The sequence below is a fragment of the Lepidochelys kempii genome, chromosome 10 (assembly GCF_965140285.1).
Source record: "Lepidochelys kempii isolate rLepKem1 chromosome 10, rLepKem1.hap1, whole genome shotgun sequence".
NCBI classification, from domain to species: domain Eukaryota; kingdom Metazoa; phylum Chordata; order Testudines; family Cheloniidae; genus Lepidochelys; species Lepidochelys kempii.
Genome location: NC_136389.1, coordinates 17,672,662 through 17,695,708, shown reverse-complemented (window position 1 = coordinate 17,695,708; position 23,047 = coordinate 17,672,662). Strand labels below are relative to the sequence as shown.

General features: G+C 38.4%; 1 protein-coding gene across 4 annotated transcripts in view; it reads left to right on the top strand.

The window, feature by feature from the left end:
* IQCK (IQ motif containing K) overlaps positions 1-23,047 on the top strand; it is a 210,094-nt gene that overhangs the window by 46,970 nt on the left and 140,077 nt on the right. For 3 of the 4 annotated variants that reach the window (XR_012161133.1, XM_073362280.2, XM_073362277.1), the window contains 2 exons: positions 1,428-1,512; positions 17,598-17,709. Coding sequence is in view for 3 of the 4 variants with exons in the window: in XM_073362280.2 (XP_073218381.1) it covers positions 1,428-1,512; positions 17,598-17,709 (197 nt within the window). In the remaining variant the exon portion in view is untranslated. Of the gene's footprint in view, positions 1-1,427; positions 1,513-17,597; positions 17,710-19,377; positions 19,668-23,047 lie in introns of those variants that run through there. The other variant, XM_073362281.2, reaches the window with a different exon arrangement.

Genomic DNA, 23,047 nt, shown 5'->3' with positions numbered 1-23,047 from the left:
GCAAAGAAAACTTACTACGGTAGGGACGAATATAAATGAAACTAAGCAAAGGAAAATGGAGCTGAATATATGGAAAAACCTCCTAATATGAGATCTATTATGTTGTAGAATAGTCTTCCAAAGGACATGGTGGAAGAACCAGTCTTTTGGTCAATTAAAGTTGGACTAGACAAAGCATTTGGGGACAGACTGTAAGGAACAAACCCGCACTGGAAAGAGTATTGCCTTATCGGTTACTTCCATCTCTTATTTCTGTAAAAAAGAAACAACAGGATTCTGTTATAAGGACTGATTTGGGCAAACACTTGTTTGATTATGTCCAAATGATCACCTGCATCATCCAGATTCATAAAACTTTGAACTTCTCAAATCAAACTTGTGCACAGAAGCTCAAACTGTGACTCTTTTTTTTTTTTTTTTTTTAAGGACAGAGCAAGTTCTGCTAGGTATTCTAGTGTCATGGGAAGTCAGCTGTTTATAATGGGCACTCCTATGAGTTGTAACATTTATCTGCAGCCCAGTGACTTTTTTATTTATTTATTTATTTAAAGTGTGAGGTGTGACATTTTCTTACCTTTGGAAAAAAAATCAAAGAAAACCAAATAAATTACTTTCAGTCTGATCCTTTCAACTGGCTGCTTGTTGATCAGTATAAATGAGAGCTAAACACATCAACAAGCATGGTGAAATGGCTTTTGTAAAGCTGAATTCACTGAAACCTAATTACACTGTAAAGTGATTCTCATTAGGACTGGTAGCAGAATTTACTGTAAATGCTTTCAAATCACCATCAATTTATGCTGAAAATTAATAGTTGAGTTCTTTTCCTTTGTATTCCTCTGGCCCCTTACAATGCCAGGTTTCTCTGACTATTTCAAAGGTAAAATTGCCACATTTGTTTTATGACCTTGTTAAGACATGTCTCTGCGACTTCTTGTACATGGTTATGGTAACAGTAATCCTTTCAGAACAAAACAATTCAGTCTAAAAAGAACATAGAATGTAATTCAAATGGTTTTATGGAATAAAATGTATTTGAGTGGCATGTCTACACTGCATATAAAGATCCTCTGTGAGTTGTACACTCCATTACTGCAGCCATGCCCTTCAGTGTTTATAAATAGTAAAAAATAACCAAATAATAAAAATGCAGGAATAAAAACACTTGAAGGAAATTCAGAACAATACAGTCCTTGATATATTATTGACATTATGGTGTTTGTGGAGAAGAAACAATTTGTATAATACTGTATCTGTATTAGTGTTTTAAAAGGGCACATTATTTAAGTAATACTTTTTTATTTTGGAGTATTAAGAAATTGTATCTTAGAGATACAGAACAATCTTTCTCTTTTGGGGGTCATATATTGTAAAGGAGGAAGAAAAATTTTTAAAGGCTGAACAATTTTTATTTTTTTTTCTTTTAGTCCTAGACCACCAATTCCACTGTCTCTCCTATTATCGGAAGAAGAAGCATGCAAAATAATTCAATCATTCTGGAGAGGTTATCGGGTAAGAGTCAGCTATAATTATGTTGTATGATGCTGGATCTGTGTGACTGCGAAGGCCCTGGGGAAAACCCTTACATAAATTTTAAGTAGCAGAGACTATAAATAACTTTGAGACTGCTATGGTTCACTGGCATTGGATATGCTTATATGTAAGTTGTCTAGTGACTCAGATTTTTTCACAGGAGTTAATGCAATGCACTCTGCTTTGTTTTCTTCACAAAGAAGTTTACTAAGGCTGTCAAGCGATTAAAAAAATTAATCACACAATTAATCGCACTGTTCAACAACAACAATAGAAAACCATTTATTTAAATATTTTTGGATGTTTTCTACATTTTTAAATATTTTGATTTCAGTTACAACACAATACAAAGTGTACAGTGCTCACTTTATATTTATTTTTATTACAAATATTTGTATTGTAAAAAACAAAAGAAATAGTATTTTTCAATTCACCTCATACAAGTACTGTAGTGCAATCTCTTTATCATGAAAGTGCAACTTACAAATGTAGATTTTTTTGTTACTTTTGTTCTTTTGTTTATCGCTTTTACAGTGCAAATATTTGTAATAAAAATAATATAAAGTGAGCACTGCACACTTTGTATTCTGCGTTGTAATTGAAATCAATGTATTTGAAAATGTGGAAACATATCCAAAAATATTTAATACATCTCAATTGGTATTCTACTGTTTAACAGTGCGATTAAAACTGCGATTATTTGTTTAAATTGTGATTAATTTTTTTGAGTTAATCGTGTGAGTTAACTGCGATTAATCCACAGCTCTAAAGTTTACAGAAAATTTTATTTTAGAAATATTGTCTTCCCTTGGGAGCCCTCCAAGTTTTATTTTAGCCTTTAACTAGTAGGTGTGGGATAAAATTTCCAAATTCTATGTGTGGGTGTGGAGGTGGACATGAGAGAGATTGAGGGGGAAAGTAAGGGGGAAAAAAAGTGTAGTATAAAGAGCGGGAGAGAGAAATGAGATATGGAAGGAGACAGAATATATTTAGGAAAGGTAGAGGGCATGATCTCTTACAGGAAACAAACACAGAGCAAAGCCAGGAAGGGCAAAAGAAAGTAAAACCAATAACGGGTGTAGTAAGTAGTATTGGGTGAATTTCTTATTTGACAGTTTTCAACAGAGTTTGCTCTATAGTTGGCTTACATATGATTTGTTGAATAATAGAAGATGAATATTTTTCTGTAATTCACCAGCTCTACTAGTAAATTTTTATGTATATAAAATGTATTAAATAGAAAGTTGATTGACAGTGTTACAGTTAAATACACCAAACAGTGAATAGTACATAACTGGTTTATTCCTTTAAATTGAAGAGAGCATAGGTTTGGGAGGAGGGGCATGACTTGTGAGGAGTAGTGGTACACTATCCTGGCTAGTTAGACTCTTCATTAACATACCAATTTTTCAAAGCCATTGCTCTTTAAGTGCTTTAGAAAGAAGGTTAAATAACATGATCTCCATTTCATGATGGGAAAAAAATGAGGCAGAGAGAATATATATGCAGAATATTTAATTGTGTTTATAGGCAGGACTGGTAGCATGCCCAATACTTCCCATTTTAAGAATCGGTTTTTCAGTGGCTACTGACTTTGCTAAACTTTTACCATTTGGGCTAAAATCTTCCGAACAGTTTGGCCATTTCCAAGATCAAGGCTAGGGAAAAATACATAGTTTTGCCAATGTTAAAAATTCTTTGAACCTTTTCTTTGAAAAACTCTAGCATGTCCATGCTTTAAAGCAGCATTTGAAATTTGGCAGAGTGGAGGCCTGTGTATCAAAAATGTGCTCTTTGCTGTCCTCATAAAAGTCTGCCCAAATATGGCCAAGCCAAATTTAGTCTTTGAAAAATCATAATTTGCACATGATCAGTAGAGACTCTGTAGATTTTAGCATCTAATGTCCCTGAAGATTCTGTCTGCACAGAGCATGTACCAGCCCTGAACTGAGCAGCACCTGGAATTGCATCTCTGCAGGCTGTGTCAGGTCTGGGTCCAGGCACCTGACCTGAGACAGGGAGCCTGTCTCTCCTGTGCTCTGAATGACCCCCGTGCTGGGCCCAGTTAGCGTGAAGGAGGAAGCTGCCTGATTCAAAAGCTGAGGGGACAAGAGCTAGACCTACAGTGGGGCCTGGGAGGGAGTGGACTAGGGCAAGGAGCCTGGAGTGAAGGGAGATATGGAAACTGGGACTGGGAGTTGGGGTAGGTGAGACTGAGACTGGCTGGTCCAGGAGATTGGGACTGGGAGTCAGTTGGCTTGGGGAATGTGCTGGACAGTGGGGTGGCTGTAGACTATGATGCAGGAGAGAGAGATGGATCAGATGAGGAGCCAGAAGGGGATGGCAGAAACGTACATGAGCTGGGCAAGGAGCTTGGAGAGAGTCTGGGAAAGAACTACAAGCCATTACCCTCTGATCCCACTGAGAGTTACCAAAAGAAACTACAGCATTTGCTCAAGAAACTCCCTGAAAAAGCACAAGATCAAATCCGCACAGACACACCCCTGGAACCCTGACCTGGGATATTCTATCTACTACCCAAGATCCATAAACCTGGAAATCCTGGGCTTCCCATCATCTCAGGCATTGGCACCCTGACAGCAGGATTGTCTGGCTATGTAGACTCCCTCCTCAGGCCCTACGCTACCAGCACTCCCAGCTACCTTCGAGACACCACTGACTTCCTGAGGAAACTACAATCCATCGGTGATCTTCCTAATAACACCATCCTGAACACTATGGATGTAGAAGCCCTCTACACCAACATTCCACACAAAGATGGACTACAAGCCGTCAAGAACACTATCCCCGATAATGTCACGGCTAACCTGGTGGCTGAACTTTGTGACTTTGTCCTTACCCATAACTATTTTACATTTGGGGACATGTGCCAGCAATGCCCCTCTGCCATGTACATTGGTCAAACTGGACAGTCTCTACATAAAAGAATAAATGGACACAAATCAGATGTCAAGAATTATAACATTCATAAACCAGTCGGAGAACACTTCAATCTCTCTGGTCACGCGGTTACAGACATGAAAGTTGCAATTCTTCAACAAAAAACTTCAAATCCAGACTCCGGCGAGAAACTGTTGAATTGGAATTCATTTGCAAATTGGATACAATTAACTTAGGCTTGAATAGAGACTGGGAGTGGATGGGTCATTATGCAAGGTAACCTATTTCCCCTTGTTTTTTCCTAAACCCCCCCCCCCCCAGACGTTCTTGTTAAACCCTGGATTTGTGCTGGAAATAGCCCACCTTGATTATCATACACATTGTAAGGAGAGTGGTCACTTTAGATAAGCTATTACCAGCCGGAGAGTGGGTTTGTGTTTGGGTGTGGGGGTGAGGGTGGGTGAGAACCTGGATTTGTGCTGGAAATGGCCGAACTTGATTATCATACACATTGTAAGGAGAGTGATCACTTTAGCTAAGCTATTGCCAGCAGGAGAGTGGGGTGGGGGGAGGTATTTTTTCATGCTTTGTGTGTATATAAAAAGATCTTCTACACTTTCCACAGTATGCATCCGATGAAGTTAGCTGTAGCTCACGAAAGCTTATGCTCAAATAAATTGGCTAGTCTCTAAGGTGCCACAAGTACTCCTTTTCTTTTTGGGAAAGAACTGTGAATGTCTGGGCAATGAAGCTGGGCTTGGGAGTCTGGGGGAGAGTGAGATGTGGATGGGGAGTCCAGAGGGATCAGACTAGGACTTGTTGGACATGGAAAATGGAGTGAGAAGCCTGAGGAGTGGAAAATGGGACAAGCTGGGTGAGGAGAATGGAACTGGCATAAGGATCCAGAGGTGAGAAAATGGCAGGAGTGAGACAGACACATGTTGGAAGGAATGGGGCAGACTAGGCCATACTTAAGGGGGAATAGGCAGAAGAGTCCATGCCTACTAGAGCATTCTTCTCTCCAGAGCCTGGAATGGAGCCCATGCTTTCTGAGTCTCACCATTTGTCTATTATCAATAAGTATTTGTGAAATAGATTGGCAAAATGTCCCATCCCCCTCTCTTGCTGGTCCCTACTGAGGATGACAATCTGCTATCACTAACTCCATTAGCTCAAGTAGCAGAGGTCAATATGAAGGATCTAAAGACTCCAACCTTGCTAATGACCCAGGTGGATGTCAGTATAATGTTACATGATGGAACTTCTGTTTTTTCAATTTGTTTTTTAAAAAACCTAGGAAATCACACACAAAAAAACTATGTTAAAAGGTTGTTGTTAAGGTTGTAAAATCAAGCACTCAAAAGTTAGGAAATGCCGGAATTAATGTTGTCTGTGCAACCTTAGTTCAACCGTTTTGTACATATGTATTATGTTACAATCTTTAATTGCATACTATTTTTTCTACAGGACCCCTGCCTCATTCATTGCCAAAACACGTTATAATTCCCACTGACTTCAATGATGGCAGGCAAAACTCCCATTGACTTCAGTGGGGCTAGTCTGTCACCACGAGTTTTGATGCCCTTTCAGTAGCTGAAAAATTTCCTCCGGACTAAGTACCAAGATTGGTTCATGGATCAGCAAAAAAGGCCTCATACTCATGGCACAATCAGTGGCCTCTTCCACCTGCACACTATGCTAGACCCAAAGTAAAGCACCTCAGCCAGGCAGGATAGGGAAGAGACCTCTAATGACTCTGGAATCCAGATGTCCTGTTATGCCATTTGTAGTTTCATCAATGCATCACAGGTTCAGCCCACTTTGATCAAAAGAATTAACACAAATGTTAGCAAATATGTAAATTAATCTGTAGAATTTTCCAAATATTTTGGATAGTGCTTCATAGGTCACTCCAGTTTACATCCAGCATTCCTCCTGACAGCTATTCCATGTGATAATGTACTTTAAGGAAGTGATACTGAAGTTTCTTTATTTAAATTTAAAAATAAAATGAGGGATGAGAAAGCAATATAACCATGACATAACACATTATTTTATTTATCATGAGTGAGGGGTTTTTTTGGAACGTGTGAATAACCTCCAGACTTTGAACCTACTTTGCTTCACTGCACAGGGAGTTAGACTTCTGTTTCTGTAAATATAGCGTGTTTTCTAAATAACAATGAATATAGAAACTCTCTGTGCTGCTTATAAACAGACTTCAGTATGTGAAGAATCTTGTATGAATATGAGCATGGGAGCATGCTCTGACTATTTATTCTTGATTAATAGAGTCCTGTGATGTTTTATGCTGTGTGTTTATTTGTTTTCCCTGATTTTCTTTTTTAACCTATCTGACTTTGATTCCCACAATAACATTAATTAGCACTGACAATACCACTGCAGGCATCCTCACAGTAAAATATTGCAAAGCCAATCATTATCCAATAACATTTGTATGTTGGATTAACACTACAAAGTTGCTCAGATACCTTGTGTTTGGGGGCAAAGGTTCTGAAAGGCAATGTCTTTGCCCTCTACATTAACATTTAATTTAAAAGAGTATTGTTTGTAGACTTAAATCTGTTAGAAAAGAAAAGCAGAGTCCTAAAGAACAGTCAATTGCAATGATTAACTATCAAACTGTGAAATATTTTTGCTGGTTTGTTGAGTGCAGGGGGCAGAGTTTTGTTTAAGAGTTATAAGCTGAAATTAAAGAGACAAGATGGGTTATGCAATATCTTTTATTGGTCGAACTTTTCTGTTGGTGAGGGAGACAAGCTTCCAAGCTAACACAGAGCTAGCTGTTAATAACAAGCTATAATACAGTAAATCTAGGGTGATGTATTTTTATGTATGTTGGTAAATAAAGAGAATGTTAAACTTAAATGAGAATCACTCATCCTCTACAAGGAAAATGGATACAAAATATCATGGGATATGGTTAATCTAAAATTTCAAAAGGCAGGAACTTTTAAAACTAGTTGATATATAAGTCAGCATTGATTTAGTCTGTCCATAACAGTTTCTTTGTAAAGGCTTCCTCCCACCCCAGGATATTTTTAGAACATTGTTTGGAAAACTCATTTTTTATTTCAACAAGATACAAAAAGGTTTTATCAAGTAGTGGTTTTAAACTTTTCATATAGACATTGTTCACTGAACTTAATTATATAATTCATACAATCTGTAATTCTAAAACACCCTATTATTACACTGCACACCTTCTGGTAATATTGACTATAAATACAAAGGTGTGCCCTAATAGATCATACAGTGCACTGTGAAAAAGGAAGGTCATTACTTCCACTGGACTTCTCAATTTACATTTTCAAGGACATGAAATCACACACCACACACATTGAAGCGTAGAGGGGAAAATATTCTGGACACACTGTTTGATTTCTCAAGAAGTAAATAACTAAGAAATTTAATAAAATAAAAGATAGCTCGTGTGTAACAATAACATTCCAGAATGTGAGGATATAAATTTGAATCCTTGTAGTTCTTTATTTTTGAAGCTACATCATCTCAGATGGAAGAAACCACAGCAAGCCCTGTTATATTGTTTAAAAATTTTCCTCACACAGATGTTTTGTGTACCTCTTCAACTGTTCTTCAGGACACTCATTGTCAAACATACTGAGGCATATATCGATTTAGAGGGTGAAATGACCTCATTTGTAAAATTAACTGAGCTTTTCAAATCTATTCATGATGCTTCCCTTGTTTTTATCACCCATGCCTGAGTGAATATACACAATGTGAAAAACTCAGACAGATCAACAGCAACGTGTCATCCGATTAAAAAAAAGTCTTTGCACCAAAAGCTGCAGAGCAGAATTTTAACATTGAAGCAAAGGCTAGCAATAAGAGATAAGGAACCAGTGTGTTCAGCTCCACCTTGAGCCAATTTCAGAAGAATGCAGTTGTTATATTGGAAGTTGTTAATGGCTTCCATCAAGTGAGTCTTTGATCCAAAGACACTCTCAGTTCTGGTTGTTATAAACACCCTGCTTTCAGGCTAAATGGAAGGTGAAGCTGTGTGCCGTGAATGGGAAGCAAAAGAAGCTACTACCCAAGGCAAAGGGCTGTCTGGTGAGACCTCAGCAAAAACTAATCCAGGTAGATTTAAAGGGGTTTTCCTGACTGACAATCAGGGGCTAAGTATTGGATTTGCAGGCTGGGGAGTCAAAGGGAGAAAAAGCCAGAAGAAAGTGAGAGAAGCAGTTGTGAGCATGATCCTGAGGGGAAGCAGAGAGACAGAGCTTCTTGGGCACAGAAATCACTGGATAGGTAGGTTTGGGCATTTCTAAGGAAAGAAACTTTCTGGGGTTGGTTGTTGCTACGCTGTTCAGGGAAACAAGACTTTGTGCATTCTTTGTAAATAAACAGGATTGCACTAAAGAAAGTACCTGATTCATATCATCAGTTTCTCCTCCTAACAGAAAAAACCCTGCAAGTCCCCAAATATTGGCTAACCACTCAGGCTAAAGGGACAACATTATTATCATTTATCTGTACTTGGTGCTTTACACACATGTAAAGATAAAATCTCACCCCCTTCCATGAAGAGGGCAAAAACGTTTCATAATTTTGAGGTGGTATCTAGGAGAGAAGCAGGAACACCCAAGGTCTATGGTAGCTCTGGCACAAGAATTCTTTCCTTTACCTTCAACATTCATCTTCCCTTAGTGAACTTATGCAAACCCATCATGTTCCAAAGGAGCATCCTGAGATATGTTGAAAAAAGTTGCTTGGCAAATGTCAATTTCACTTACTTTAGTTGAGAGAATTTAATTCCTTTCTCTTTCCATTTTAATTTCTGTAAAATTTGGTCTTATCTGAGGCTTAAATACATTGGCTTAAATCATCCTCTCCTGAACTAAAACCGTGTGTGGATTCCTTCCTGGGGATAGTCTCTCTCTCCCCCTTTCCCCTTCTTTCACATACACACATACATGAGCACATGCACTCTCGTGCCATAAGGCAGATATCAGAGTAACAGCCGTGTTAGTCTGTATTCGCAAAAAGAAAAGGAGTACTTGTGGCACCTTAGAGACTAACCAATTTATTTGAGCATAAGCTTTCGTGAGCTACAGCTCAGGTATTCCTCCCTATGAACAATCCTGTGGGACCTGTCCCCAACCCCAGGATCACCTCCACTGAGCCCCTTTGCCATCACACAGGTTCTTGCCCCACCAGCTTCCCCCATTTCCATGCACCTTAGTTATCTATGTTGCCCCTCATTTGAGTCTGAACCTGAAAGTTGCTGAGTGCCTCCTGTGATGCTGTATGGAATATGGGTGACCACTGATTTTATTAATACCAATATTATAAAATTGGAATGAATCATAGCAGATATGCCATGTGAGCTATCTGCAAAAATGTCACAATTTACCAAGTATGATGATCTTGTTTATATGTTTGCATCACCTTTGTATTATGAGTTATAGATATGTAGGGTATATCTGTATTTCAAACTTGTGCTGTGAATCTGGGTCACATCCCCAGACAGATTGGCATCAGCACTGCCTAGCCTCTTTGATGGCCCTACATGGGTCATCAACTGTACAATGAACACATTGAAAGGAGCCAGGGAAGACACCTTATTAGTCAGCAAGGCATCTGGTATGGCTATGGACAGAGCATGCTGCTAAAATGCACGCAGCGTAGCCACTGTTTGTCAGCAGGAGAGAGCTCTCCTGCCAACAAAAAACATCCCCAATGAGTGGCGTTAGTGTTGTTGGCAGGAGAACGCCAAGACCAGCGCTTGTTGTCGACAAAATTTTTGTCTTCGGGGTGTGTGTGTGTGTGTGTTTTTAACACCTCAATGACAAAAGTTTTGTCTTTCACTTGCCAGTATAGACAAAGCCTAAAGCTTCCATGTCATATTCTGTTATCAGCTTTGGTTTGGAACAAAGGAAGCACAGGCCGCATAGCAAAAGACTATAAAAGGCAGCTGGATCCTCTCCATTTTGTCTTCAGTCTTCTTGCCTCTGGAGGAACTTTTCTGCAAATGAAGCTCTGAACAAAGGACTCAATGACTCATCGAAGCTGTGGATGTGTTCCAGAGGGACTTTCAAGCCAGCAAACTCACCAGTACTGCTAAGAACCTGATATATGGACTTTGAAGTCTTTGTGTGAATGTAACTGCTTTATTATTTAACAACTCTCTCCTTGTTCTTCCTTTTTTTCTTTATTATAAACCTTTCGTTTTAGACACTAAAGGATTGGCTGGAAGCGTGCTATTTTGGGTAAGATCCAGCCTAATATTGACCTGGCAATGCGGCTGGCCCTTTGCGGTTGAGAAGAACATTTTGTATTGTGAGCAGAGTTCTAAAATAACTTCTTACTGTACTGGACCTAGGTGCTGATTGGGAGCCAGAGAACTGGAATGCAACTGGCTGTGTGATTTTTTTTTTCTTTTCTTTCTTTTTTTTTTTTTGCTGCTTGATAACCAGTGTGGGGATCAGAAGCACAGTTTGTGACTTGTTGGGAGTTTAACTTCAGTGTTACCCACCAGTCTTGGGAGTATCTGCTCTCTTTTTTGCAGCCTGCCCTGACCTTGGCATTTCCACTGAGGGCTACCCTGGGCACCCTATGTCACACCACCTACCAAGCTGCTGAGCACTCTCTAGGTCAGTGGAAGCTTAGCTTTTTGTAGGTTCTGAGCACCCTCCTGTTGAAGTCAATGGACATTGAGGGCACTCAGCACCCTGTGGGATCAAGCCCAGAAAGGGCTGAAAAAAAGAGTAAGGTTTATCTTCATCTTATCTTTGGTCCAATGCTAGGAAGATGGGCCTTGAAGAGACAGGAGAGTCAGAGAGAAATGGGAAGAAAGAGAATTTTATTGTTAATGTCATCCATGTCAAACATCCAGGGTGGAAGAACTAAGGAATTAGGGCCTCACTCTTTTCTTTTTGAGCTTTTCCCTACATTTTGAAAGGATCTGTATAAAATGTGAGTGTCTGGAAGCATCTTTATCTTTCCCACGTCTTTAGGGATTATGTTGGTAAGTATATGGAACATTCTTGTGGGGAGTGAAAGGAGCTATTAGATGTGATAAATTAATGTATTTTCCAAAGTTACAGGAGGAGAAATACTAGGCTGGGGTAAGATGGCCAGTTCTGGTTGCTCTGGTGTTAGGAGAAAAGTTTTGGAGTAAGGCCTGTTCAAATGGATATACTGACGCTTGAAGTCCAAAATGAAAAACAACAGTGCCCCATTTTTCTCTCTAGTTCTTCCCAGTAACATACTTTCACTTTCTGGTGAAAATACCAGCAAGAGCCTCAAAGACCATGAGGGTGTTGAAACAGAAGAGATGATAGTCTCCTACAGAAGCAGGGTTGATTAACTTTAGGAGGAGGTGTGTCATTTTTATGGAAATATTCTTGGACACAGATATCCTGCATCCTCAGAGTTTTAGTCACTAGTTTTGGCTGGAGAATCCTATTCTTAATGGTACTCAACTGGAACATGCTCCCCATGAGCAAAAGTAAAAGGAAGAGCACTGTGCCTCACGCAGCACAATGGTTAAGACTCAATTTTCCTCTTTAAAAGAAGAATTCCACTGTTTTAATATTCTCTGGTTTAACCTTCTTGATAAACATTCACAAACTGATGGGAGAAATAAAAAAACAAAACAACCCCCCCTTCTCTCTCCCCCAATCTTGCTTTCTTCTTATTTTCTTTTGTGTGCTGAAAAGCATGATCAGAGAGAGAAAGTTTAAAGGCTGGTTCCAAAGGGAGTTGTAGTAGTAGTGGGAATCTGAGATACTGCCAACAACTAATTCAGAAGTCTGAACCTTATCACAGATGGGTAAAGAAGAAGCTGTGGGATCAAACAGCATTTGAAAACCTACAGTATTCAAAGTATTAAGAACTGTAATATCACAAAATATAGCAATGAACATTTTATTATCATTTTTCTACTACTTCTTGTGTGGCTTGTTAAAATGAAGCCAAATAAAATACAAAATTGTTAATTAAAATATATAATTAATCATCATAAAAGATAGATATAGTGATCTACACCTTTGTATGCTGCTACCCTGTAGCCTGATCCTGAGTGGGGCTGACTTCAGTGGGAATAGAGGGCACCCTTCACCTTGCAAGATCAAGCTCTTACCAATGAAGCAAGATCAAGCAAACATGGTAGCTTATTTACGCCATAGGAGATGCAAGCATTATACATATGAAAAGTGAAATAAAGCTTAGTTCATGAATAAGAAGACACAAGGTAGCAATGAGTGGTTCTTCGACATACTGCTTAACAAATGTAGTTTGCATTGCTGTAGGTACTTAGAATCCCCAAACCCAGAAAATTTATTTAAAATATTTCTTTTTGAGACTTGTACTAAAAATAATTATATTCAGTAAATCTATATTTTCATAAGAGAATGCCCTGTCCCTTTATTTTCCTGGGCACAAACCTGGGTTGAATTGTTAACATCTATTTTGGGAGGTTAGAAAGGATTAATTTAAAAATGTGTTTCAGTTATGACAGGCTTGTATGTAAGGATATTTTCATCAGGGACAAGTGTGACTGCTGGGAGGTGTTTAAGTAACATTACCTCTGCCAAATGTGCACATTAGTTAAATTTATCACCACTCAGGGCCTTATATAAGAGACAAGATCACAAAATGTTTAGCAATGTATAATTTTACAATACATAGTATAGATTCATTAGAGCTAGGAAGGTCATTCTGGATGTATGTATTGGAATTCTTGTGTATCCTTCCAAGTAAGTGGTCTGAAGTGATTGGCTGAATGCACATTGTCTGCATTTCAAAAAAATTTGATAATGCACCATGCATTAGATCGGTCTCTGAAGTCGGAGAGCATGGCACACAGGAGGAAACTGTTAACAGAGTAATGTTAATGATCTTGACTCCTCTACTCATTTTTTGGCTTTGCCCTGGGCCTTAAAAAGAAAGCTTATGCACGTTTTGCTTGACGTAGCATTCTGCAAATGTACCTGGATGAAAGCTCTTCTCATAAAAATATAAACTGTGTGAATTGTATTGGAAACAGCTTTTGCTTAAATTGGCATATCTGACTCTCCAGCTGGTGACCACCATTTTCCTGAAAAGTGACATCATTTGTGGCACCAACAATACTGGAACCTTGATCAGAGAGTGCAAAGCAATCTCTGCTGTGTAATTACTGTGATGCTGTAAATTTAAACTCAGCTGGCTTAGTAGCTTAAGCCTTAGGTTTAACATACTTAGACTCTGTAGCACCATAGATTCAAAACCCAGTGGTGGTAGACCTATTCCATTATTCCTTTAATGTAGAATTGAGTTTTATACAATTTGTTTTACGTTGGTCTTCTGAAAGAGACATGAAAAACAGGTCCTGTCCACGCTGCCTGGCCATTGTTCACCCCAGGACATATTTTAATGAGTAGATATTTCTTTAGTGTCTTTGATCAAAAATCGTCTTATCTCTCCCCATTATGCAGTGTGGTGTGCCCCAGTTGGCCTCTAACCCAGACCTGAATGCATTTCATTGTTGTTATGTGTAGAGATGACCAAAAAGTTACTGTATTGAGAGTATTAGATGGGGCAGGATTGTAGTATCATGTCTATAATTTGTAAAGTGTTTTGTGATTCCTTGGGATCAAAGGCATTATGTAAATATCAAATGTCATTATTTATTATGTATGTATTCTGATTGTTTAAACTAGAATTAAATCAGAATAGAAATGATTTACCTTTATCTCTGACAAGGTGTTCTTATACTTCTGCTGTCATCAGTGATGCCCCTTTTCACAAGATAGAGCCACCACCAAAAGGCTCAGAATAAATGACTGTGACCCAGGCAATCAATAGAATGTTTGCTGCATTTACAGCAAATGTGGATTCACTCTAAAAGGTTTGGGTTTTTTAAAAGAAAAGCTGCACTCTGACTTCAAAACTGGACTTGTTCAGTACTTCACATCGTAGTGGTCTTCTGTGAGACAAAGACATGGATTCATCCCCATGCCTTGATTACTTGCAAACATATTTGCCTGTTGGCTGTTTTGCAGGTTATTGTCTGGTTAGAATTATATTGTGTTTATAAAGCAGAACTAATTTGCTGGTGTATTGCCAAAGATATATTAAAATAATTTGCTGAATTATTAAAAAGTTGATATACTGTAATTGGAATGGATTCTTAAATGTGTGAGATATTCCATTTTACTTAGGTATTTGAATGTGTCCTCTTCATAAGATGACCAAATCCTATCAGTCTAAAGATTGGAAATCTCAACAGTCATTCATGAATCATGACATCTCTCATATAGCAAATTAGCTCTTGTATAGCTGCTAAGTGATGAGAACTGAGATAACTGCAATGCTATAGAGCAAGTAATACTATTTTCTAAGTTTTATTGACCATATTCAGCACTTAATTACACCATATGCTACCCCTTGGGGCAAATTCTGCACTAACATACATTCTGTGCCCCTTCAGTGGGATAGCACAAAGTGTAAGTTATTGCAGAGTTAGACCCTATGGACTTACTCTGCCTCTCAGGCACTAGCCCATGTTGAGTGACATCATGTCAGGATGATTTCAGAGGCATTCTTGCGGAAGAGTGCCCCCATTGCTGCGCTCTTTCATAGGATGATGTGATGCAGCAAAATGTCCTCCTGCTCCTTTTCAACCTCATTTGCCAGTCTCACTCCAGAGCCAAGTGAGACGAACAGCGAGAGTAGTTCTTGCACTTCTGACAGTCGCTTACAGGAGGCACAAAAGGAAGGGATCTTCTTGGGCTCTCCCCCCCTCCTGTGCTCCCACTTAGGAGCTGTAAGGACCTGCTCGATGGTTGGATTTTTCTCCATTAGCAACATTTTCTTTCTCCTTAATATGTAAAGATCAGTAGTGCACCCTTGGCATTCACCTAAACACATTTTGACATAGGTTCAGTTACAAATCGCACACTTCACTTTTTCAACAAATTTTCAGTAAGGAATAGGTGCTGTTATTTCTTTGGGATAGAACAAGCCCTGTTCCTTTACCCTCCTGCAGGCCCTTCCCCCTCAACCCTTGTACACATAGGAAGATTGATTCCATGCAACTAATTAATTGATACTCATTTAGTAGAACTTATATGTGAGAGCATCAGAGAGACACAATACATCTCTTCTCAGAATGGTAGCTGTGTTAGTCTGTATCAGCAAAAATAACGAGGAGTCCTTGTGGCACCTTAGAGACTAACAAATTTATCTGGGCATAAGTTTTTGTGGGCTAGAACCACTTCATCAGATGCATATATCTCTTGTGCGTCTAGGAAAACATCCAGTGCATGGACTTGTCCTGTATAACCTACCTGTGGGAGGAATAGCTGATGAGGTTCATAGAAATGAGTTTTGATTTCTGTGACCATGAAAATACAGTTTTGGCTAGTAACATTAATACTATTTTTCTGATTTCAAGTGTTCATATTAAACATGTTAAAGTGTAACAAACGATGCAGAGCTAGTTTATTGGAGAAAAGATAATGTACTATTGTACGAGATATATGATGTCAGGTCACTGAGTAAAATTCTTCTCTGTTCGCATTCATTTTGTAACCTTGCGTTGCATTACTGCTCTGTCTACAATGTAACAAGTGCCCTCCTCTGAAATGGATTAAAAACTACTCCAGGGTTCCAGCTATTGTAGGTAGCTTTCTTGGTTTCAAGGCGCAGGAAATATATTTTTGGTGGAAAGAATGCTTTTGCTAAATAACATTCATGGTCTCCCTTAAGAATTTTGAAACTAATGGAGATAGAGTCATGCTCTCAAAGTCTGTCATAAAAGAGGAAGAAGATTGAAATGTAACAGACCACCACCACATAAGTTAATATTAATTACAATATTATCTAAAATTAAATGTGAGGAGGCTTCCCAGGAACTGAATCCGTGGGTGCATTGGAAACATGGGGACACCACCACTGAGAGGGGAAAACAGGCTTGTTAATATTTGTTGTTAACAGCCATTATCTTTGTAGGACCCTAAATTACAATGCAGTTTTATGTACCTAGAGCTTATAAATAAAAAACAGAAGATGCATTTTGATAACTATCATAATTCAGGTACCACATGGTATAGGTTCAGCTACACAGGAGAATCTGCTTAATTGTCATTGGCCATCCTGATAAACAGTTTCTGCTCCCATTGAAGTAAGTGGGGCTGTATCTAATGCTTTGGATTTTCTGAAATTCTCCCAGAGTTTCTCTAGCATTGATGCTAGGAACGGTGGGGAATGCTAGGCTAGATCAGCTGAAGGCATGTTTACCACGAAACATGCTTTCTGCAGGTCAAGATGAGACAATGGTAAAAAATTGAGGTGGGTCCAACTGTTGTTCAGACCAATGGGAGCAGCACTACTGCTAGACCCAGGGTTAGAGCATTTCAGAAAAGTTTAAATGTAGACATGGCCTGGGAGTGTTGTCATTATCTTCAATGGGAGCAGGCCCTTCATATGGATGATTGACAAAGAATAGATGTCATGAATGCATTTCAATTACTTCAAATAATGGATTAATGGCATTCCTCTCTGTAAAAGTCTATTTAAATTGTAGGACTGGGGTTGTCTGCATGCCTATTTGCAACCGTTAGTAGGTGGGAATTGGTTTGCTAGCATTAATTTCCTGCTGCATGGCTCTTTGTTTGCTTCCTGTTCCTCTCCTGCACTATTATGGCTGCTCAGTGGGTTGGTAAAGGCCTTAATGCTTTTAAGTACAGTGCTTAATTTTTTAAACAATTCAGGAAATATGTAACTATCTGCCATCACATAGCATTCAGAGGAGTCCCTGCTAGCCATAACTGGCATATGTTTTCAACAGGGTATGTCAATTATGTAGATTTTGCTTCTGTATAGACTGAATTTTTTAAGCCCTTGGGGCTAGATTGTGCTTTTACATCTGGTCCTGTATAATGAGCAGCCCAGGGAAAGAATTGTGCTTCAGAAAGTCAGTCTTTCTTATCCGCTTTTCTTGAAACTATATGTCATTGTGACTTACTCTACACCTGTGTAATTCCATTGACTTTTGTAGTTACTCCTGATTTCCATTTATAAGTTTCATTCTACTTTAGTTACATAGATTTGTTATAGTAAAACATTGATAATGCATTTAGGGAGGACACAGGTACATTTCTTACAATACCGTGTTTTTCCTTTCCTAGGTCCGCTGTGACACTGAGGTACAAGAACTGCGGCAATGGCAAAAGCAATTGAGAGAGGACAAGAACATTATTAAAAGAGTGCAAGAGTTCTGGACTAAACAGGAAACCAAAGGTAGGTTGCCCAAACCAGGGATTAAAGACTTCGTAATTTAAATGATAAACATTTTATATGCACTCAGATGTATGTAACACAATGATACACTGATCACAAATGACAATCCAGGCAGGGCATAGGTTTTACTGAAGTACTTCACTGCTCCTTCAGATTTCCTAGATGTGTTTGTAACTTGAAATGCTAACGCAAAATACACTACTGGGCTAGATCTTCAGCTGGTGTAACTTGTCATAGTTCCATTGGCTTCAATGAAGCTATGACAAGTTACACCAGCTGAGGATATGACCCAGTATCTCATAGGGCCCACTGGGCTCAGACTTCTCTACTAGATACTATACCACATTTAAATACTGATATTGCTAGCGGGGTTCTAACATGGTTTTCCTGAACTTGAGGACTTTTCTGTCTGAGAACCATTATATCGGTGTTATTCAATTTTTACCCTTTGTGCAGTGTAGTTATTTGTAGTAGAATTGGCAGGCACAGTTCTCAAGAACAGGGAAAAAAATTTCCAGGGAAATCATGTTAGAATGCTGCTGCTGCTAACTGTATAACCAATTGTTTGATCCCGCTGTGGACAAGACTTTACAGATAGGGTCAAAGTCTACCCTCCATCTGTCTTCATATGTGCAAGCACATTCATAGAAATTAGAGAGAGATTAGCTGGATCATGATCCCTGTGACCTAGTATAAAGTATAGATACTTTAGAACTGTTCATTTAGGATTCATCTACACAGCACCATTGTAGAGCGCTCTAATGTGTTGTGCTATGACTATCCCATATGGACCCTGCTGGCGTGAACTGAAAAAGACCTAGTTCGCATTAATATAGTTCTGTTTGAAGCAGGACTACATCAGTGTGAACAAGGTACCTTTTCATTCACCCCAGCAGGGTGTACATGAGGCAGTTAAAGTGCAACATGTTAGAGCACTCTAAATTCACACCTCTGTAATCTGGACTGCAGTGACATGTAGACAAGTGATAGTGAAAAAATGTGTTGGGAGCCCTGAGTTTGTTGGTTAATTTAACTTTCCTCATTCCAATTCATGGAACATCCTTACATGGAGTTCGTTTTAACACAAGGCATGAACGAAATAGCCAGAAATTCTGAACTCAAGTTTCCCCTGATAAATTCAGGTAGCTATGTTGAAATGGAAATTTTTGAATAATCTGACCATTTCATAATTCATAATGTGGAAAAAAGTTCTGTTAGTTTAATTGTTTTATATTTAACTGTTCTTTTTAATTAAGTAGAGTTGATCATACTAATGTGCTTATATGAAAACATAATGAGTTCTGGAATAAAAGGCTTGTTATTCTCAAGCAGTATCCTGCATTAGATATGACATTTTAAAACCATCTGAATTTAAAGAGCATTTAATAATTTTATTACCCGTAGAACTTCGATTCTGCTGTAAATGATTAACCACATGCAGTTCCTACAATAACTGATATTGTCAAAGACCTTCTATAGCTATTGCTAATTCCAAAACTGTTCTGTTTTCCATAATACAACACATGCTATTTTATGAAGTTGTTTAATTATAAAATAATCTGTGCTTTGTAATTGTGAGTGGAATTTATAACAGCCAGGCCATTAATTTAATGTGCTGCAATTATTTTTTCACTGATGTTAATTCTGCATCCAATTTTTGTCCCTTAGTCATGAGCTTACTACCCTAGATGGACAGCATGAAAATTCCTTGCATTTTCTTCCTTGTGCTTGCAACCTGTGCCCTGAGATGTTCACCTGTTTGTATCTTAAAATCCTTCCCTGGGAACTTTAGCTTGAGGATGAATACTTGTGAGAGGAAAATGTTCCTCAGAACATTGTCTTCTAAGAAGGCCAGCTCCATCCTCAGCTGTAAATGTCCATTACTAATGATTATCATTGGTTTCAGAGTAACAGTCGTGTTAGTCTGAATTCGCAAAAAGAAAAGGAGTACTTGTGGCACCTTAGAGACTAACCAATTTATTTGAGCATAAGCTTTCGTGAGCTACAGCTCACTTCATCGGATGCATACTGTGGAAAATACAGAAGATGTTTTTATACACACAGACCATGAAAAAATGGGTGTTTATCACAACAAAAGGTTTTCTCTCCCCCCACCCCACTCTCCTGCTGGTAATAGCTTATCTAAAGTGATCACTCTCCTTACAATGTGTATGATAATCAAGGTGGGCCATTTCCAGCACAAATCCAGGTTTTCTCCCCCCACCCCTCCACAAAAACCCATTCTCCTTTTGGTAATAGCTTATCTAAAGTGATCACTCTCCTTACAATGTGTATGATAATCAAGGTGGGCCATTTAGATAAGCTATTACCAACAGGAGAGTGGGGGGGTATTTTTTTTGGGGGGGGAGCGGGGAGAAAACCTGGATTTGTGCTGGAAATGGCCCACCTTGATTATCATACACATTGTAAGGAGAGTGATCACTTTAGATAAGCTATTACCAGCAGGAGAGTGGGGTGTGGGGAGAGAAAACACCCATTTTTTCATGGTCTGTGTGTATTAAAACATCTTCTGTATTTTCCACAGTATGCATCCGATGAAGTGAGCTGTAGCTCACGAAAGCTTATGCTCAAATAAATTGGTTAGTCTCTAAGGTGCCACAAGTACTCCTTTTCTTTTAATGATTATCATTGTGACCATTGTGGTTACAATATCATTGTCATAAGCCCTTTGGTTCCAACTTTGCACAGTTTATTTTCCTTATATTTTCTTTGGAAAATGCCCATAGTGTAGTATGCATTCAGGCTGTGATCATGCAGGCTTTTCCCATGTGCTGGACCTGTGCACTTGGGTAGAACCCCACTGATTTCAGTTGGGCTCCGTGTGGGCTCCTCTATGGGATTTGTTGCAGGCTTAATGCCTTTACCATTTTTGTAATGATGCTGAATATAAAAAAAAGTGATTGCATATATTGAAGAGTTCCTCATGTAACCATATCTTAGATTCCTTAACCCCCCCCCCCCCGCCCCACACTTGGAAGACTATTAAGTGTGTAATTGAGCTTCTTAGTTTTTCTAAAAATGTGTGAATGTATAGAATTGCTTCCTATTTTTAACTACATATGTGCATGCATTGCATGGTAGTTTTGAAAAGATACAGTCAAGGTGACATTGTAATTATATTTTTGTAGTGAAACATTCTGATAATGTATGTTAAACACCTGCTAGAACTGCAGTCAGAACTGGAGCAGACTACCAATAAAAGGCAATCAAAGGGTACCAAATGATTTTTTCCACTAGATTTATTTTAACACATACATAGTTATATGCATACAATATGGATGTGTGTATTAATATCTTATTAAATAGTGCCATTGTAATTAGATTTCATCTTCCTCTCTTTAGTATTCCTGGTGAAAACAGGAACATATGAACTCATTTTATGCAACAACCATGCAGCCAACTCCACCCAAGGGTTCTGGGTGAGGGTATTTTCAGCTGTTGTATTGGATTTGTGGCATAAAACAGACTTTCTCACATTATACTGAGTCAAACTCTTCTAGGACAGATACAGTGTTAAATTGCACCCATCCATCCATTTGTTTGTTTGTCGATTCATTCACTCTGAATGATACATTTTAAAACCTCGTGGTAAGAATTGTTCAAAAAAAAAATTGAACAAAGTCCAGCATGCAGAAGGTTGGTAGCATATTGTTTACTTCAACAAAATGTGCTAATTTGTAAACTCACTTTGCAGCCAGAAGCTGTATTTTTTATTTGGTGATAATTATCCTATCGTATGATTTTATCAGGACACATGCACCCAGGATATATATAGCATGTGGTTAAGTCCCATTGACTTCAAGACAGAACTTCATTGGAACTTAAATGATGCATAGCTTTTCTGTCACCCCACTGTATAGGGGGCAAATTTCAGATTTTATGAATGAGGCTCTATTTTTAACATTGAGGCAAATGTAATTATAATGATTATAATGTAGCTGGATATTTCAGGACTTGGTGCTGGAGTCTCTTCCTCCAGTTGTCCATCACACTCATATTGGAATATATTTTCATTATAGTACTTGAAGAGCTAAATTCACAGCACGTGTTGCATCAAGAATTTTCACTGACTATGTGCATCAAATAGTAACAGGTAGTGTTGGGTACATTTTTAACTGGATACTTTAGGAGACAGGCTCATGACTATAATTAACAAAAACTATGATGAATGGCAGCCACTGCAGCAGTTCTAGACATCTACATGAAGTTCTAGACATCTACAGCTACATGATTGTAAACAACAACACCAGTAGGTTGCATTTGACACTGAAAGGCAGGTTTGAGTCTGAGGTCAGTCAATGGAAGTTCACTGTTTTTTCTTCCACAATATAAGTAGAATTTTTTGAGAACACCATGATGGAAATCACAGAGGCTGTGAAGCACCAATTAAGGATGAATTGGATGCATACAACTCAGTAAAAAAAAACCTTGAAAATTACAGCCATCATAACAACTAATCATTCTTTCAATGGAATTTTCCAAAATATTTGAAATGAATTCTTTCAAACCTTCCTGTGTTATGTCAAAGACTGCTCTGGATCTAAAGATGACTGTGTATGTGGGGGTATATATACGTACTATTGTGTTGTTATTGGATATGAGGTATCATGAGTTGCTACATTCAACTAGAAACAGGCAAGGTACTTTACATTTAGGACATGTTGAGAGCAGAAGTGGAGTTTGCATCATCGAAGTACACATTTCAATATCACTACTGGGTCCAGAGTAGTTCTGTGATCTCTTTTGTTGAAGTCTTCAGTCATGTCAAATTATGCCAATTTATTATAAAGGCTGTACAGATTCACCATATATGCATTAATATTTATACTGCAGTCTTACACAGAAAGGTCAGGGTTTTGTTTGCCAGCCTACACAGCTGCCTCAAGGATATTTTATAGCTGTGCATGCGCACACTTCATTTTGCAGTGTAAAATAGCACAGTGCATCAGGAAAATTTACATTTATATATATAATATGCATGTGTATCTGTGCAATAGTGCAGTAAGGTTCTTGTTTTAATAGCTGAAGGGAAGGGGATTAGATGAAACATTCAATAACTGTATACGTAAAAACTAAAAAATAAATCCATCACAGATACATTCTCCTCTTCCAGCAGGCTTAGCTAGGATATAAGGAAAACTTTGGCAAAACCTGCTTCGATTTTCTTCTAGCACCTGTGGAATTCCGTAGGCTATTAGTCTTGGTTTTAAAATGGTTCAGTTTTTATCTGCTTTTTTTGCACATCCGTATTTTTGAAGAACACAAATATGGATCATTCTGGAATATCTGAGAACTGCGGCTCCAAAAATGCCATTAG